This window comes from Haliotis rufescens, unplaced genomic scaffold (genome assembly GCF_023055435.1).
Source record: "Haliotis rufescens isolate VD_foot unplaced genomic scaffold, xgHalRufe1.0.p SCAF_44, whole genome shotgun sequence".
Classification (NCBI taxonomy): domain Eukaryota; kingdom Metazoa; phylum Mollusca; class Gastropoda; order Lepetellida; family Haliotidae; genus Haliotis; species Haliotis rufescens.
In genome coordinates this window covers 2,974,679-2,993,077 of record NW_025964157.1, presented here as the reverse complement: position 1 = coordinate 2,993,077, position 18,399 = coordinate 2,974,679, and the positions used below count along the sequence as shown (strand labels likewise).

The 18,399-nt window shown below is 41.7% G+C and overlaps 1 protein-coding gene across 2 annotated transcripts; it reads right to left on the bottom strand.

Moving 5' to 3' along the window:
• Positions 1-6,093: 6,093 nt before the first annotated feature.
• LOC124136117 lies at positions 6,094-11,944 on the bottom strand. Of its 2 annotated transcripts, none has more exons than XM_046501912.2 (5): positions 11,868-11,944; positions 8,102-8,295; positions 6,877-7,005; positions 6,648-6,713; positions 6,094-6,213 (listed from the first exon to the last, which is right to left on the bottom strand). In XM_046501912.2, exons 2-5 carry the CDS (start codon positions 8,274-8,276, stop codon positions 6,149-6,151), a joined length of 435 nt encoding a protein of 144 aa, XP_046357868.1. In that variant the 5' UTR covers positions 8,277-8,295; positions 11,868-11,944; the 3' UTR covers positions 6,094-6,148. The 2 variants fall into 2 exon arrangements, with proteins under 2 accessions (XP_046357868.1, XP_046357869.1); XM_046501913.2 differs by lacking the exon at positions 11,868-11,944 and adding an exon at positions 8,626-8,637.
• Between the last annotated feature and the right edge of the window lie 6,455 nt (positions 11,945-18,399).

The following is an 18,399-nucleotide window of genomic DNA, read 5'->3' as shown; positions in this document are numbered from 1 at the left end:
ATTGTGTTCGTTCCGTGATTGTCCTGTCATTGTTTTCTTTAGCGTTTGGTACGCCTCCGTGGTCTAGTGGTAGAGCTTCCGCCCGGAGAGCGGAATGCCCGGGGTTCGATCCCCGGACGCATCATACTAAAAGACATGGCCTGGTCGGCACAGAGTAAGCATACTGTGTCTGAATGGGGTATTACTGTTTAACTGCGGCATGGTATCTGAGTGAGCAAGCACTATGTTTCGGCATCAGTCCGGACTAGTACAAGCACCCCCACACACGTTCAGGCACGTCGCTATAATAGTGCAATAATCTTGGACGCGACGTTAAACCCATTTCACCTCACCTCTTCAGCATTTCCTCCAACCTTGACAATGCTAACATAACACTTTAACAAGTAAGCATACCACAACTTTGTGTAATGGGAAAGGTAACGATTTTATCACTTTGACCATCCTTATGGTTTTCCGTGAGGACCCCAGGTTCTGATTGGCCAATGACGTCAAGGTACTCTGTATCTCGCTTTCCCTTTACGCTTGCTGCGAAAATTATAAAGTATATATTTTTAAAATTGACCAGAAAGGTATACATGTCCGTAAGTCATTATAAAACATGCACGAAAATCATGTAAGAGGTCGGTGGGGAAGCCTGGAGGCTAAAGCGTTCGCTCATTTCGCCAAAAACCCGGGTTCGATTCCCAACACGGGTACAACGTGATGCCAATTCCTGGTGTCCCCATCCGTGATATTGCTGGTATATACTGGTATATTGCTAAAATCGGCGTAAAACCATATTCACACAGTATATATAATGAGTGAATATGGTTTTACGCCGCTTTCTTATATATATGAGCACACACACACACACACACACACACACATACACGTGCATGCACGTCGCTATATAAGTGCAATAATCTTGGACGCAACGTTAAACCCAAGTTCACCTCACCGGTTTCCCGGTGTGTGAGTGCTTATTATTTGGCACTTTATCAGAAAGGAGGCTGTTCACAAAACTTTGTATTCCTACGCGGTGTCTATAAAAATTACTATAGTGAATATAATATGTCTTTAAGTCCGATTATTTTAAGATTGGCATTATATGATAAAGAGATTAAATAAGAATAATAGGAAAATAATTATATGTTCAGACTATTTGGTATATACGATACAACACAAATACAGTCAAGTCCCGTTAATCCGACATGGTTGGTTGCATATGTTTATGTCGAATTAACGAGTATGTCGGATAAACGAAATTAAGTAGTATCAGCGTTCATGATAAAAAATCGGACAACTACACAATAGATAACGATACAAACACGAAATAAAAATGAAAAATGAAATATTCGGAATTGGTCCAAATAGCACTGATTTAATCAGTTCCCATCATTAGTGTCGGATAAAGCCGATTGTCGGATTAATGAGTGTCGTATTACAAGACTTGACTGTACATCTGTTTCCCTAAAAGCCCCGCGAAGATCCCTGTTGGAATTGGTCTTCAGCAACCAATACCTGTCGAATGAGATGACTATAGGGGTCGGGTGGCCAGGCTCTCTGACATGGTGGAAGGATGTCAATTTTGAAGACCAATGTTCATGATGTTAGTCACTGGATGGTCTGGTCCAGACTCCATTATTTACAGACCGCCGTCATATAGCTGGAACATTGCTTCGGCGTTACTAAAGCCAAAACATCTGATGCCATTATATGCCACAACCTGGATAACTGGACCCGATGGTGGCGGTACGCTTTGATAAACTGTAAGTAGAGGAGGAGCGGTCGGGTAGCCTTGTGGTTGAAGCGTTCGCTCGTCACGCCGAGGACCCGGGTTCGATTCCTGACATGGGTACAATGTGTGAAGCCCATTTCTGGTGTCCCCCGCCTTGATATTGCTGGAATATTGCTTAAGGCGGCGTAAAACCATAATCACTCACTGTAAGTAGAGGACGATGTATTCCTACGTCATGGTTACAGATCACATGACCATTTAAAATCGAGAAGGTACCGCGATTCACTTTGTACAGTTGCGTCCCTTGGACACGCCAGAAACCTATGATTGTGGGTTCGAATCCCGGTTCGCTCCGATTATGTTTCTAGGTTTGTCAGCACCATACCCGTGCTCGTGGGTTTCACAGAAGTGGGAAACGTCTGAGACCTGCATCACTTCGGGCTTTCCTCCCACATTAAGCTGAGACGCCGCGATATAACTGGAATACTGTTAAAAGCGGCGTATACCCAACTCACTCACTCACTATAGTGATTGAATCTGGAGCAATGTCAAGCGTGAGGATAGTGTCTCTTCATTTCCATAAACACTTAATGATAGAATCCTAATAATGAAGGTGGCAGTGCTGTTTGGGCTGATCCTAATATGTACATCAGCCTATGACCGCCTCCGTGGTCTAGTGGTAGAGCGTCCGCCTTGTTGTCATCCTGTCTGGCGCTCTGCATAAGGGGCTAAAACAAGCTCGGCTCGGAGTCACTATACTGTGTCTGAGTTGGGTATTCATGTTAAACTGTGGCATGGTATCTGAGTGGGCTAGCACTAAAAATCGGCATCAGTCCGGGCTAGTAGAAGCAGCCACACACACAGACACGTTCTTGCACGTCGCCATAAAAGTGCAATAATCTTGGATGCCGGGGTAGTGGTAATGATCCGGCTCGGGCCGTTGGGAAACACAGACACAGGCAGATGATGATAATGGATTTATTACACTCACTCACTCACTCATCAGTTAGAACTGATACCAGACCACTGAGAGGCCTTGACTACCGAGAAAGTTGCATTCTCTTATGCACAACGGATATCGATGATAAAACATTTCAACACCTCATCACGGGTGGCGTGAATTCAAGAGCAGGCAAAAGGGTCCACTTGCACAAAGCGATCTTAGCGCTAAGACTATCGTAAGCCTATGTTAAAGTATGGGAGTTACAATCATCTTAGCACTAAGATCGCTTTGTGCAAGTGGACCCTGGAGAGACTACATTATGTAGATGATGATAGATATGTGACTTCTCTTGAAACTATGGACTATATGCAGGACAGTTTTCAAATCTTTTACGCCGCTTTTAGCAATATTCCATATTCCACGTGCACAGCGTGGGGCACGGGTTTCACACAATGTACCAATATGGGCAATCGAACCCGGGCCTTGGGTGTTTATCAATAGGTATACAATTCGCACTGCTCATGGTTTATTTTCCCTGCAGTATTTTATTGTACGATAAACACCTCGCACTCTTCGTTTATTTCTCATATGAGATATTAACATTATGTACAGCGATGTTGATAAAATGTACAAGCTTTAAATTTTTTTACCCGTATTTAAATAATGATGACCCCTTCAACAGAATCCGACCTCGGAAATGTCGCATATTCTTACAATCCTCATGTCGATAATCTGTACCTTTTCTCCCAATACCGACAGGCACATCTCTCCCGGTTTTGGATGCAATCTTTTATCTGCGTTGCCCTGCTGCTTCTATGGGGAACAACTGACTAGACACTCCCCTCTCAAAAATTACGTCGTCCAATATACGACGTCATCAAGTTGCGAGCGTATGTTCGAATCTCAAGACATGACGTCATGATAGAACAATACGAGATAAACCACATCTCTGTTCTTTATTGTTCTTTGCGATTTATGTTGTAGCTAAATATATCTTATATAAGTAGATAAAACACGTCAGGTCAAAAATGCCCTCTTATATACCGTGGGGCACGGGTGGCCGAGTCGTCTAAGGCACCGCGATTCGCTGTGCAGAGTTGCGTCCCTTGGGCACTCCAGAAATCTATGATTGTGGGTTCGAATTCCGATTCGCCTCGATAATGTTTCTAGGTTTGTCAGCACCATACTCGAGCTCGTCGGTTTCACAAAAGAAAGAGATCTGCATCACTTCGGGCTTTCCTAAAACATTAAGCCGTGATATATCTAGAATACTGTTCAAAACGGCGTAAAACCCAACTCACTCGCTCTTATATACCGCTGTGAAGAAAGTGTCCCATCCCTAAACTTCTAGAACCTTCAAGCCTCCCAGGTACATGTAGATAACCATCTAACAGACAACAGATGATGCCAACACGAGGTTCTGAGGTCTACTTATAAACCTATTCATTGGGATCGCTATTAAATAAGAGACTTTTTTCTATAGGCATTAAAACCTATTGTGAGGTTTTACTTTCCAGTCGGGTTAAATCTCATAAACAGGGACGTTGTAATGTCCCTGGGATTTTATAGGGTATTCAAGTCATATTTGCTATAATATCCCAGGGATTTTATATAATATAACTTCCGTTCAGATTGTAACATGTAATGAAATGTAAAATCAAATGACAAATGTTTTCTTTATATTCCCGAGGATCGAACTCGCAACCTTCATATCTGTAGCCCAGTGAGTGTACCACAAGGCTATAGAGGTGTTGATAAGCCTCACTGGTTTTTAGAATGTCCTTTCCAAGATCCGTACGCCAGCAACATATATTTTACGGGTGTTTCCTAAGGTTCATCGAAAGTATGTTCGAAACATAAAAATGTTGATAAATGTTCTTTTAAGTTTCTTTTTTCGGTTTATAAGTATGGAAAAACACTTTCCCTCGGTTTTGGTAGACAGAGCATGCCCTGGGGGTCGGGAAAAACAGCGGGGGCTTAGCCCCCTTGGTTTTTCCCTCTCCCCAGGGCATGCTCTGTCTACCAAAACCTCGTGAGCCTGTTTTCTCCAATACGTAGAAAACACGCTGACAAATTGAAGCAGGTTCTTCATAAAAATAACCTCATGTATTACTCGCCCGTGAAAAGATCACCCGTTTAATAAACATAGGTGAGGTGAGGTGAAATGGGGTTTAACGACGCGTCCAAGATTATTGCACTTATATAGCGAGGTGCATGTACGTTTGTGTGTTTGTGTGGCTGCTTGTACTAGTCCGGACTGATGCCGATTTATAGTGCTAGCTCACTGAGATACCATGCCGCAGTTTAACATGAATACCCCACTCAGACACAGTATACTGACTCCGAGCCGACCAGTCCTTGTTTTAGCCCCTTAATGCCGAGCGCCAGACAGGGTAACAATAAGTACCATCTTTTAACGTCTTTTGGTATGACGCGGCCGGGGATCGAACCCCGGAACTTCCGCTCTCCGGGCGGACGCTCTACCACTAGACCACGGAGGCGTTCCAATAAACATACAGCTGTATGACACCTACATATAGTATGTAATACCAAAGTACCTGCTTCTGTGCTGCAGGAACAAGCTGCACTACGTCGTCGTATTCAATGACATTGCATGTATTCTCATCAAAATCAAATTCTACCTCTCGCTATGTCACATGGCATAGTTTCGCCGTTGGATCTTGCAACAAAATTCCACAAATTACATTATGGGGTATTTAATTGTGACGTGACTGTAAACTTTGAAGTTCATCTGGGCCTTGTTCAACAAGGCGATCGTTGCGGCGCGACTGTCGTAAGTCTATGTTAAAGTATGGGTTTTACGATAATCTTAGCGCTACGACAGTTATGTGGACCGCACTCCTGAATTCTAAAGGTGGGCCGTTGTATCGTATTAGGTATTAAATTAATAAGTGTCAACTCTTAATGTGTTTGAAGTATTTTTCTGTTAAACTAAATTGGAATTAGATGTGGACCGCTTATATCTGCCTATGTGTACACAAAAGTAAAAGTTTAACAAAAAGTTATAACGGCAAGTAATAAATAAAATAAAATACTTCATACCAGCGATGCGGCGTCTGCAACCCGCGGGGCGTCTACGGGCTATGCGACAACGTCATAGGCCGCCGACAACGTTGACTAACTTGGCCAGGCGCCACTAGAGTGTTATGAAAAGACTCCCTCAAATCGTCATGAGGAGACCCGTCGAGTGATTGAATGTTTCCCATACCGAGGCGGAATAACGAAATAAATACACACAAAAAATTAATTCTATTTAAGACGCCCCAAGGTACACCTGCCAATTTGCTCCGGTTAAAGAATGATCGTCAATTAGCGGGTTCTGGCACTGCTAAGGGACGCAACTCCAAATCCTGATGATGACATATAGTTAATTAATAGGCCTTAGAGTCATTTAACAACACAAGAAACATTATACGTTTGCTTGAATGATTTATTGAAATCAATAATCAACATGTTGATCAGGAGGATTATTCAGCGTCATCTTCAAATGCATCCTCGTGGGCCTCGCGGAGCTCCCTCTGCAAAGCCGGATCTGAAAGGAGGCAATTAAAACAATTAATACATCCAGTTTCTATTTAACAAAATATTAAGTTCTATCCAATCAATAAAAGGTGTCGCGGGGAGCCAAGAGGTCTTAGGCACCAGGATCCGCTTCTCCTGGTTTCAGGTTCGTCCTGATTATTATCCTTGATCCATCCCTGAACCACTCACCTTGTCGCGAACACCTGGTATCATGGCTATATGACAGTGATTCATACACACAATCGTACAAACGTACAATCGACTCTGCTTTTGGCAAATATATCTTGTCAATATGGGAAGGGGTATGTCGCTCTTATTTCACCGAATGTGTAAATGACGAACCATGCTTTTCTCCACTGGGACTCTCATAACTGGGAAACTGCTCGACTCGGCGTTAAACCTCAAGTTACTACTTCACTTGAATCAGACCATAGTTTATGTTACCTGCATCAATGGCCATGAAGTCATGGATGCTTCTCGAAAACTCTTCCACACTCACGTTCGAATCACCTGAAATGGTCAAAGTGATTTGTCAAAATGCATTCATGACGTGAAAAGCATATAAACAATAAATGTCGGCAACATGTAGTTTCTTGGTATTACTAGACCTTTAATGAAACATGAAAATATTGCTTAAAAATATTATGAAGTGAAAAGTAAGTATTTGTTTCACCATTTTCATCAGCAAGTGAAAGTAGATCCTCGGCTGCCTGTCTTTCCATCAGTTGCTCAGCTTCTGATTGGTCAATATTGCCATCCTTGTTCTTGTCAATGTCGTCAGCATTCCGCTTGCCTATGGTCGCTGTAAACAAAGAATGTCTATTAAACAGAAAGCTCACCTGTCGTCTCGTGTTATATTGAAATCATCGAGCAAACAGCTACACATTGTATACTTTGATCTAACGTGTCCATCATTCCTTCATTCTTGAAATAGTTGATCAAACAAAGATCACACGGTACTCTAGCGTCCCTTAATCGTGGCAGGATCCGCTGACTGTGTTTTTAATAAAGTGGTAAACCTAAATGACAGGCTTCCCTCCCACAGATATCTGACAAGCCGTCACATGGCTGAAGTAGTGTTCGAAACTCACTCAAGTCAAAACATCGTAACGACTCAGTATAACTAGCCCCATGACGTCACATTTACTGTCACTGCATAACTGGAATCTTAAAAAAAAATTAAATCTAGATATTATTATATGTGTATTATTCACAAACGCCAGGAGTGGCTCTAGTTGTATTTGACATTTTTACACTGCCATTTGACGACATATTTTCATTTGAAATAATTACCTTCTTTCAATAAATGGTTCAAAATAGTACTAAGTATTTGATATGGATATTATCAGTTGTCGAAATGGGGGGATACATCTTTGGATACGTTGGCGTTAGAATAGGATGCGATTTGCATGAAACTGACACCCGTTAAACTTTCATTTCAAGCAAAAGCAAAAATACACAATCCCCCACCAGGGCACTCACAATATCCCTGTCAAATGTAAAGTTGTATATCATCGAAGCGGGGATAATAAACCCTTAACTTCATATGCGGCATTGCTAAATATTCCCTAGCCTGTCGTGTATCCGAGCATTTCCTTCCCACTGTGCTGCCAGGGTAAAAGAAAACCTTCATGTGTGTGAAAACTCCTGGCCACAGAAATAAAGAAGATACAATAAAAAAGATTTTTCGTCAACTTATCTGAATATGTAGATAATGTTATTTGAGATTGTCTTGTTAAAACAAACGTATATAGGCAAAAGAATATCTTGAAAGTGGACACGTGACTTGCATTCAGCGGAATAAGACAATAGTGCTCTTCATATTTGTTACAGTTTCCATTACCACTTAATGTGAATGAAAGCCTGACACATATCGGAACGTTTAGTCCTGCTCTTACAGACAACTGGTTTGATGATGTGTCGGTATCGATTGTAAAAACGGTAAACTCGTCCAGCGGCTCGAAGAATTCGACGACCCCGGATCCGGATCCACCTCCTTCTTCTTCTCCCCCAGGCGTCCGACTCCGGGAGCACCACCAGGGCCACGAGCAGGAGGACGAGGAACAGACGCATCCTGACGAACTGATACTATCTGCGTGACATTAAGAATAATTCTCCATATTACCAATGCCATCACCAGTGGAACAAACTACTCACAATCTGTTGTGTTTTGCAAATGGCTGAAGGAAAGGATAATGAATCATGTTTTAAATATCTGTATCTCCAACACACCGGTAACTGTCATAAATCACCACCTGACCCGGAATGCCACTTGAACTTTGTAAAAAGTGTAGGTGAAACATCTGTTTATAAAATATATATTTGAAGTGATCGCAAATTGATCACTTTTCTTAATGAACAACATTATAATGAAATTTCTGTAATGTGGGGTTCAAATCATTATTCAAATCGCCAAAGCAACCCAAAACATACAAAAACCCAAGATCTTTGGTGATACCACTCAAGAGGTTAATTTAGGATTAGTTTTTTCATGGTAGAATTCAGAAGGGCTCTCTGTCTTATCTACTTATCTACTTATATCTAATTATAATATTCGACCCGTGAAGATCCGGGGTAGACTAGGTCTTCAGCATCCTCCAATGCTTGCTGTAAAAGGCAACTATGCTTGTAGTAAAAGGCGACAAACGAGATCGGGTGGTGAAGCTAACTTATATGGCTGATGCATGTCATCGTATCCCAATTGCGTAGATCGATGCTCATGATGTCCATCACTGGATTGTCTGGTCCAGACTTGATTATTTACAGACCGCCGTCAAATAGCTGTAATATTGCTGAGTGCGGCGTTAAACAACAAATAAACCAAACCAAACCAGTTATAATACTCTGCATATTATCAAAATATCAGTGCATTTACCAATAAAACATACTACTGACAATCGTTTTTTTCCTCTGCCTTAAGACAAGAAGGATAATATATCATATTTAGTTAAATAACTTTTGAAATTATTTGGTTCTTTGAAACATGACTGATACCAATTTTGTTATAACATTTTATTAATTTGGGTAGGTATCACTTACTACTTTATAACATGAACTGCTGTATCTGTAAGACAGAGTGTGCGTGGTTTTAACTCCGCTTTGAACTATAGTCCAGTTATATCACGGCGTGAAACCTTCATGTGGGAGGAAAACCCAAAGTGATGCAGGTCTCAGACGTTTATCACTTTAGTGAAACCCACGATTACAGAATTGTGGCGAATCGGGATTCGAACCCACGACGATAGGTTTCAGGCGTGCCCAAGAGACGGAACTCTGCAGCGCCTGAGACGACTGAACCAACCGCGCCCCCTGATAATAATGAGTTTCATGTAACGTTGATAAAGAAAGAGTACCCAAGTATTCCATGACGTTGGCAAACATGAGTCGCAAATCAGAGGTTTCAAATCACGATAATCACCTCTGAAACTGCGGATAGTTCTTTTTCAATCATTGTCGGTAGTCATTTTGCAGTAATGATTACATGTGTAGCTTCAAATTTCATTTAAGTGATAACTAGTAGTGTAAAGGCTCAATTAATTTCTTTAGGGGTACCTACTTCACGTTTACAAACAAAGTAGCACATTGAAAACAAAAAGTTTATTTTCTAAATAATAGACGCCAGTGGTTATAAACATTAAAATATCAGCGCATCGACGACCCACAAATAAAAGAAATACATCTTAAACGTCAGGTCCAATACAGAAATCAATAATGTTCTGTAGTACTCTCGTTCTCTTTGTACTCTCAAAGCTGTGCATTTAACATGTCTACCTAGATGCTCTGACGTCACTCTGTAATGCTCTGACGTCATACTGTAATGCTATGGCGTCACTCTGGAGTGCTTTGACGTTTGTTTATGAAAATTTGTAGACTTGTCAAACATGAAACGGATGAAAAGCATATTCAATATCTTGAATGGAGTGTGAAGGATGTGATGAATCGTCACATGGCGCTGGCCTGTGGCAGAGGTACTATGTAAGCTGGGCCCCGTCTCTAATATCACAATATAGGAGCCGGTACAGGCCAGTGAGACGATGGCTGTGAACGCCTTCGAAATATTAGACATACACTATGTTATGTATTTTTTAATTGGTCGCTATTTTTAGACGAAGCGCTAACCTTCTTCAAAAGCCTCCACTGAGAAGCGTCACAAAAGACCTTCAAACTTTAAATTGTATTTAATTGTAGGAAATTAAATTTCCAAAATTGTTTTCTTCATGCATTTTACGTACATGATATCAATATGTAAGAGAAATAATAGTGAACATAGTCGGCACTCGTGAAGTAATCTCTATATCAGTACTTCACGGGTATGTATACGCGCCATTCTCAACCACCCGATAACACATATTGCCTTATTATGCCCCAAAGTGAGATTGACCAATCTGAAAGCAGAACTACTGACCCCCACATGAGCCCGTTTTCCCTCAGTAAAAATCAAAGATAGTTGATACTGACCTAATATGAGACCGTATACCGTCAGTAACAGCCATTTTGGATTTTCCAACACCCACCTCACATATTTCACATGGAAATTCTGGTACAGAAATACGTTATATTGACACTGTTTTGTGTTTGACTATCATAAATTGTGATGAGCAAGGACATTAATCTGTTTTTAGATCAGGTTTGTGATTTTATTGATAAAGATTATAGTTAAAATTTTCAACACGTTTTGGCCTCTAAAGTTTGAAGAGTAGTCTCCCTTTGAACCTTCACGTCAACGTAAGATTGTATGTGTCAAGTTTTCATTTTGACATGACATTTGCGATATGGATACCAAAGAGTATATACTTTTCGGCCTTATAAATTCGTTATGGTGTCTTTAGTTGCCGGATACGGTGTCATATCATGTAAGCAGGAAAATATTATGACACCGTATCCGGCAACTTAAGACACCATAACTAATAGTATCGGGCTCGGTAGCTATTTTTAGCGGCCGATTGTATTCACGAATGACCGTATACAAAACCATGAAGTACTGACGAAGACATTTACAAACATTACATCAAAGGACTACGATATTCAAACCAGGGGGGCGGCGTGACCTAGAAGTTAAAGCGTTCGCTCCCCATATGGGTACAATGTGTGAAGCTAATTTCTTGGATCTCCCGACGTGATATCGCTGGAATATTGCTAAAAGCGACGTAAACCATAATCACTCACTCACTCAATATTCATACCGAATGTCGTTTATTCAAATGTGGTATTGGGAATGAAAAATACCCTGCTGTCATTGAAGAAAATATATGCAGTACAACGTCAAGACTTTTTCTGAGATTCTCGTCCCAGTTCACAAAGTTTTTCAGCCAATCAGATTGCGGCACACTCTCCCATAATGTTACAGTTTTCATTCCTTTAAAGTTTGTTGTTTAACGCCACACTCAGCAATATTCCAGCTATATCACGGCGGTTTGGAAATAATCGAGTCTGGACCAGACAATCCAGTGATTGACATCATGAGAAAGGATCTAAGCAATTGGGATACGATGACATGTATCAACCGAGTCAGCGAGCCTGACCACCCGATCCCGTTAGTCGCCTCTCACGACAAGCATAGTTGCCTTTTACGGCAAGCATGGGTTGCTGAAGACCTGTTCTAACCCGGATTTTTCCTACATCAAGGTATTAAATGAAACCAATAGAACTAAAACGTGTACTCACCCAAAACAGACAGCTGAAGCAGTTTCTGTAGAATGGATGTATATACTGCTCACATTTATACAGATTTACATGCGGAACTTGTGAAAAGAAACAGGAAAACAAACCCTAAAACAGCAAGATAATATCTCAGCAGAATGCCATGTGATTGGTGGATTCGTTGTGTATCTCTAGGGTCGTGACTTGTAACAGTTGGGAGAGATGGATGTCAGTGCCAGGTTTTGATGCAATGCTATGATATTTGTACAAGTGTAACATTTTTTTGTGTGTAATCATTTTCATTATTGGAAATGATGTTTAACACGTTCAAAACGAGATGACTAAACACGAGATAGCAAGGTATGAATTGACCCATCCTGTTCGCGTGACTATTTTGACACTGTTTACACTCTGCTTGGGGCAGTCCATAGCAACAGCTGAACGTGAGTGCCTTCTGTCGTTATTTTAATAATAATCAAATTCAGAAACGTTACATGCCCAAGTGCTAAAAAAATACGAGAACACGACCGTACTTTTTTTTTTTTTAAATAAACTATAAAATAATCAAAATAACAATAACATAACTGAAGAATCGAGAAACAACGAAATTTCAATTTTTTAAAATAAACTTGAATTAATGATAAAATAATCGAAATAACGACAAAATGCATATTTCGAAACAAATAAGTTAAATAACGAGTAAAAATAAAAGTATGGTACCAAAGTGGCACTATTAGGCTTTCGTCATTTTTTAATATAAAATGAATGTGATACTTTAACCGTTTTGTTAAGATGTGTTTGGTTAATTTATAAAGCACACTACAAATGTATGTTCGTGTCACCTTTAATCTGTCAAACCTATTTTGGTCAGGGTCGGTTGGTAGCGTGTCATCCCACCAGCCCCGTGTGAGGTTGCCCTTAGTTTCAATCACTGGTTTGTCTTTACCAGACTCCGTTAGCCTCTTACGGCAAGCATGGGTTTCTGAAGACCTGTTCTAACCCGGATCTTCACGGGTATAATCAGCATGTACATTGTGTTCGTTCCGTGATTGTCCTGTCATTGTTTTCTTTAGTGTTTGGTACGCCTCCGTGGTCTAGTGGTAGAGCTTCCGCCCGGAGAGCGGAATGCCCGGGGTTCGATCCCCGGACGCATCATACTAAAAGACATGGCCTGGTCGGCACAGAGTAAGCATACTGTGTCTGAATGGGGTATTACTGTTTAACTGCGGCATGGTATCTGAGTGAGCTAGCACTATATATCGGCATCAGTCCGGACTAGTACAAGCACCCACACACACGTTCAGGCACGTCGCTATATTATTGCACTAATCTTGGACGCGACGTTAAACCCATTTCACCTCACCTCTTCAGCATTTCCTCCAACCTTGACAACGCTAACATAACACTTTAACAAGTAAACATACCACAACTTTGTGTAATGGGAAAGGTAACGATTTTATCACTTTTACCATCCTTATGGTTTTCCGTGAGGACCCCAGGTTCTTATTGGCCAATGACGTCAAGGTACTCTGTATCTCGCTTTCCCTTTACGCTTGCTGCGAAAATTATAAAGTATATATTTTTAAAATTGACCAGAAATGTATACATGTCCGTAAGTCATTATAAAACATGCACGAAAATCATGTAAGAGGTCGGTGGGGAAGCCTGGAGGCTGAAGCGTTCGCTCATTTCGCAAAAGACCCGGGTTCGATTCCCAACACGGGGACAACGTGATGCCAATTCCTGGTGTCCCCATCCGTGATATTGCTGGTATATGCTGGTATATTGCTAAAATCGGCGTAAAACCATATTCGCTCAGTATATATAATGAGTGAATATGGTTTAACGCCCCTTTCTTATATATATGAGTACACACATACACGTGCATATAAGTGCAATAATCTTGGACGCAACGTTAAACCCAATTTCACCTCACCGGTTTCCCGGTGTGTGAGTGCTTATTATTTGGCACTATTACAAAAAGGGGGCTGTTCACAAAACTTTGTATTCCTACGCGGTGTCTATAAAAATTACTATAGTGAATATAATATGTCTTTAAGTCCGATTATTTTAAGATTGGCATTATATGATAAAGAGATTAAATATGAATAATAGGAAAATAATTATATGTTCATACTATTTGGTATATACGATACAACATAAATACAGTCAAGTCCCGTTTATCCGACATGGTTGGTTGCATATGTTTTTAAGTCGAATTAACGAGTATGTCGGATAAACGAAATTAAGTAGTATCAGCGTTCATGATAAAAAGTCGGACAACTACACAATAGATAACGATACAAACACGAAATAAAAATGAAAAATTAAATATTCGTAATGGGTCCAAATAGCACTGATTTAATCAGTTCCCATCATTAGTGTCGGATAAAGCCGATTGTCGGATTAACGAGTGTCGTTTTAACAGGACTTGACTGTACATCTGTCTCCCTAAAAGCCCCGCGAAGATCCCTGTTGGAATTGGTCTTCAGCAACCAATACCTGTCGAATGAGATGACTATAGGGGTCGGGTGGCCAGGCTCTCTGACATGGTGGAAGGATGTCAATTTTGAAGACCGATGCTCATGATGTCAGTCACTGGATGGTCTGGTCCAGACTCCATTATTTACAGACCGCCGTCATATAGCTGGAACATTGCTTCGGCGTTACCAAAGCGAAAACATCTGATGCCATTTTATGCCACAACCTGGATAACTGGACCCGATGGTGGCGGTACGGTTTGATAAACTGTAAGTAGAGTGTGCATAAGAGAATGCAGCTTTCTCGTTAGTCAATGCCTCTCAGTGGTCTGGTATCAGTTCTAACTGATGAGTGAGTGAGTTTGGTTTTACTTTTAGCAATATTCCAGCAATATCACGGCGGGGTACACACACCAGAAACGGGCTTCACACATTGTACCCATGTCGGGAATCGAACCCGGATCTTCAGCATGACGAACGAACGCTTAACCACAAGGCTACCAGACCGCCCCTTCTAACCGATGAATTACCCGATTGGATATAAACGCATGTCTTTGTTATACCCCGATAACATCTTGTCAGAAAGCATGAAGATGATGTCAGAAAGACCGATCCGTATACCGTGATAGGCTGATGAGATGTGAGGTGAAATGGGATTACGTCGCATCCAAGATTATTGCACTTTTATGGCGACGTGCATGAACATGTCTGTGTGTGTGGCTGCTTGTACTACTCTGGACTGATGCCGATTTTTAGTGCTAGCCCACTGAGATACCATGCCGCAGTTTAACATGAATACCCAACTCAGACACAGTATACTTACTCCGAGCCGAGCTTGTTTAAGCCCCTTATGCAGAGCGCCAGACAGGATGACAACAAGGCGGACGCTCTACCACTAGACCACGGAGGCGGTCATAGGCTGATGTACATATTAGGATCAGCCCAAACAGCACTGCCACCTTCATTATTAGGATTCTATCATTAAGTGTTTATGGAAATGAAGAGACACTATCCTCACGCTTGACATTGCTCCAGATTCAATCACTATAGTGAGTGAGTGAGTTGGGTATACGCCGCTTTTAACAGTATTCCAGTTATATCGCGGCGTCTCAGCTTAATGTGGGAGGAAAGCCCGAAGTGATGCAGGTCTCAGACGTTTACCACTTCGGTGAAACCTCCGAGCCCGGGTATAGTGCTGACAAACCTAGAAACATAATCGGAGCGAACTGGGATTCGAACCCACAATCATAGGTTTCTGGCGTGTCCAAAGGACGCAACTGTACAAAGTGAATCGCGGTACCTTCTCGTTTTTACATGGTCATGTGATCTGTAACCATGACGTAGGAATACATCGACCTCTACTTACAGTGAGTGAGTATGGATTTACGCCGCCTTAAGCAATATTCCAGCAATATCACGGCGGGGTACACCAGAAATGGGCTTCACACAGTGTACCCATGTCGGGAATCGAACCCGGGTCTTCGGCGTGACGAGCCAACGCTTTAACCACTAGGCTACCCGACCGCCCCACAGGCAGCTGGAGAGACTACATTATGAAGATGATGATCGATATGTGACTTTTCTTGAAACTATGGAATATATGCAGGACAGTTTTCAAATCTTTTACGCCGCTTTTAGCAATATTCCATATTCCACGTGCACGGCGTGGGACACGAGTTTCACACAATGTACCCATATGGGCAATCGAACCCGGGCCTTGGGTGTTTTATAAATAGGTATACAATTCGCACTGCTCATGGTTTATTTTCCCTGCAGTATTTTATTGTACGATAAACACCTCGCACTCTTCGTTATTTCTCACATGGGATATCAACATTATGTACAGCGATGTTGATAAAATGTCCAAGCTTTAATTTTTTTACCCGTATTTAAATAATGATGACCCCTTCAACAGAATCCGACCTCGGAAATGTCGGTCAAGTCCATTTTATGCACAGGTGGAAATTTCTCGCATATTCTTACAATCCTCATGTCGATAATCTGTACCATTTCTCCAAAATACCGACAGGCACATCTCTCCCACTTTTGGATGCAATCTTTCATCTGCGTTGCCCTGCTGCTTCTATGGGGAACAACTGACTAGACACTCCCCTCTCAAAAAAGTTGCGAGCACATGTTCGAATCTCCAGACATGACGTCATGCTAGAACAATATGAGATAAACCACATCTTCGTTCTTTATTGTTCTTTGCGATTTATCTCGTAGCTAAATAAAACACAGATAAAACACACGTCAGGTCAAAAATGCCTTCTTGTCGCTCTTATATACTGTGGGGCACGGGTGGCCCAGTCGTCTAAGGCACCCCGATTCGCTGTGCAGAGTTGCGTCCCTTGGGCACGCCAGAAATCTATGATTGTGGGTTCGAATCCCGATTCGCCCCTATTATGTTTTAAGGTTTGTCAGCACCATACTCGAGCTCGTCGGTTTCACCGAAGTGAGAGACCTGCATCACTTCGGGCTTTCCTCAAACATTAAGCCGTGATATATCTGGAATACTGTTCAAACTCATACTGTAAAACCCAACTCACTCACTCTTATATATCGCTGTGTAGAAAGTGTCCAATCCCTAAACTTCTAGAACCATCAAGCCTCTCAGGTACATGTAGATAACCATCTAACAGACAACAGATGATGCCAACACGAGGTTCTGAGGTCTACGTAGATAACATGCTGAAAAATTGAAGCAGGTTCTTCATAAAAATAACCTCATGTATTACTCGCCCGTGAAGGGATCACCCGTTTAATAAACATAGGTGAGGTGAGGTGAAATGGGGTTTAACGTCGCGTCCAAGATGATTGCACTTATATAGCGACGTGCATGTACGTGTGTGTGTGTTTGTATGGCTGCTTAAGCTTGTACTAGTCCGGACTGATGCCGATTTATAGTGCTAGCTCACTGAGATACCATGCCGCAGTTTAACATGAATACCCCACTCAGACACAGTATACTGACTCCGAGCCGACCAGTCCTTGTTTTAGCCCCTTAAAAGCCGAGTGCCAGACAGGGTAACAACAAGTACCATCTTTTAACGTCTGTTGGTATGACGCGGGAGGGGATCGAACCCCGGAACTTCCGCTCTCCGGGCGGACGCTCTAACACTAGACCACGGAGGCGGTCTAATAAACATAGTGATGTGATGTGAAATTGGGTTTAACGTCGCGTCCAAGATTATTGCACTTATATAGCGACGTGCATGCACGTGTATGTGTGTGTGTGGCTGCTTGTACTAGTCCGGACTGATGCCGATTTATAGTGCTAGCTCACTGAGATACCATGCCGCAGTTTAACATGAATACCCCACTCAGACACAGTATACTGACTCCGAGCCGACCAGTCCTTGTTTTAGCCCCTTAATGCCGAGCGCCAGACAGGGTAACAACAAGTACAATCTTTTAACGTCTTTTTGTATGACGCGGCCCGGGATCGAACCCTGGACCTTCCGCTCTCCGGGCGGACGCTCTACCACAAGACCACGGAGGCGGTCTCTAATAAACATAGAGCTGTATGACACCTACATATAGTATGTAATACCAAAGTACCTGCTTCTGTGCTGCAGGAACAAGCTGCATTACCAAATATTGAAAACTCCCAACATCCCTCGTCATATTCAACGACATTGCGTGCATTCTCATCAAAATCAAATCCTACCTCTCGCTACGTCACATGACAGAGTTTCGCCTTTTGATCTTGCAACAAAATTCCACAAATTACATTATGGGGTATTTAATTGTGACGTGACTGTAAACTTTAAAGTGTATCTGGGCCTTGTTCAACAAGGCGATCGTTGCGGCGCGACTGTCGTAAGTCTATGTTAAAGTATGGGTGTTACGATAATCTTAGCGCTACCACAGCTATGTGGACTCCTGAATTCAAAAGGTGGGCCGTTGTATCGTATTAGGTATTAAATTAATAAGTGTCAACTCTTAATGGGTTTGAAGTATTTTTCTGTCAAACTCAATTGGAATAAGATGTGGACCGCTTATATCTGCCTATGTGTACACAAAAGTAAAAGTTTAACAAAAAGTTATAACGGCAAGTAATAAATAAAATAAAA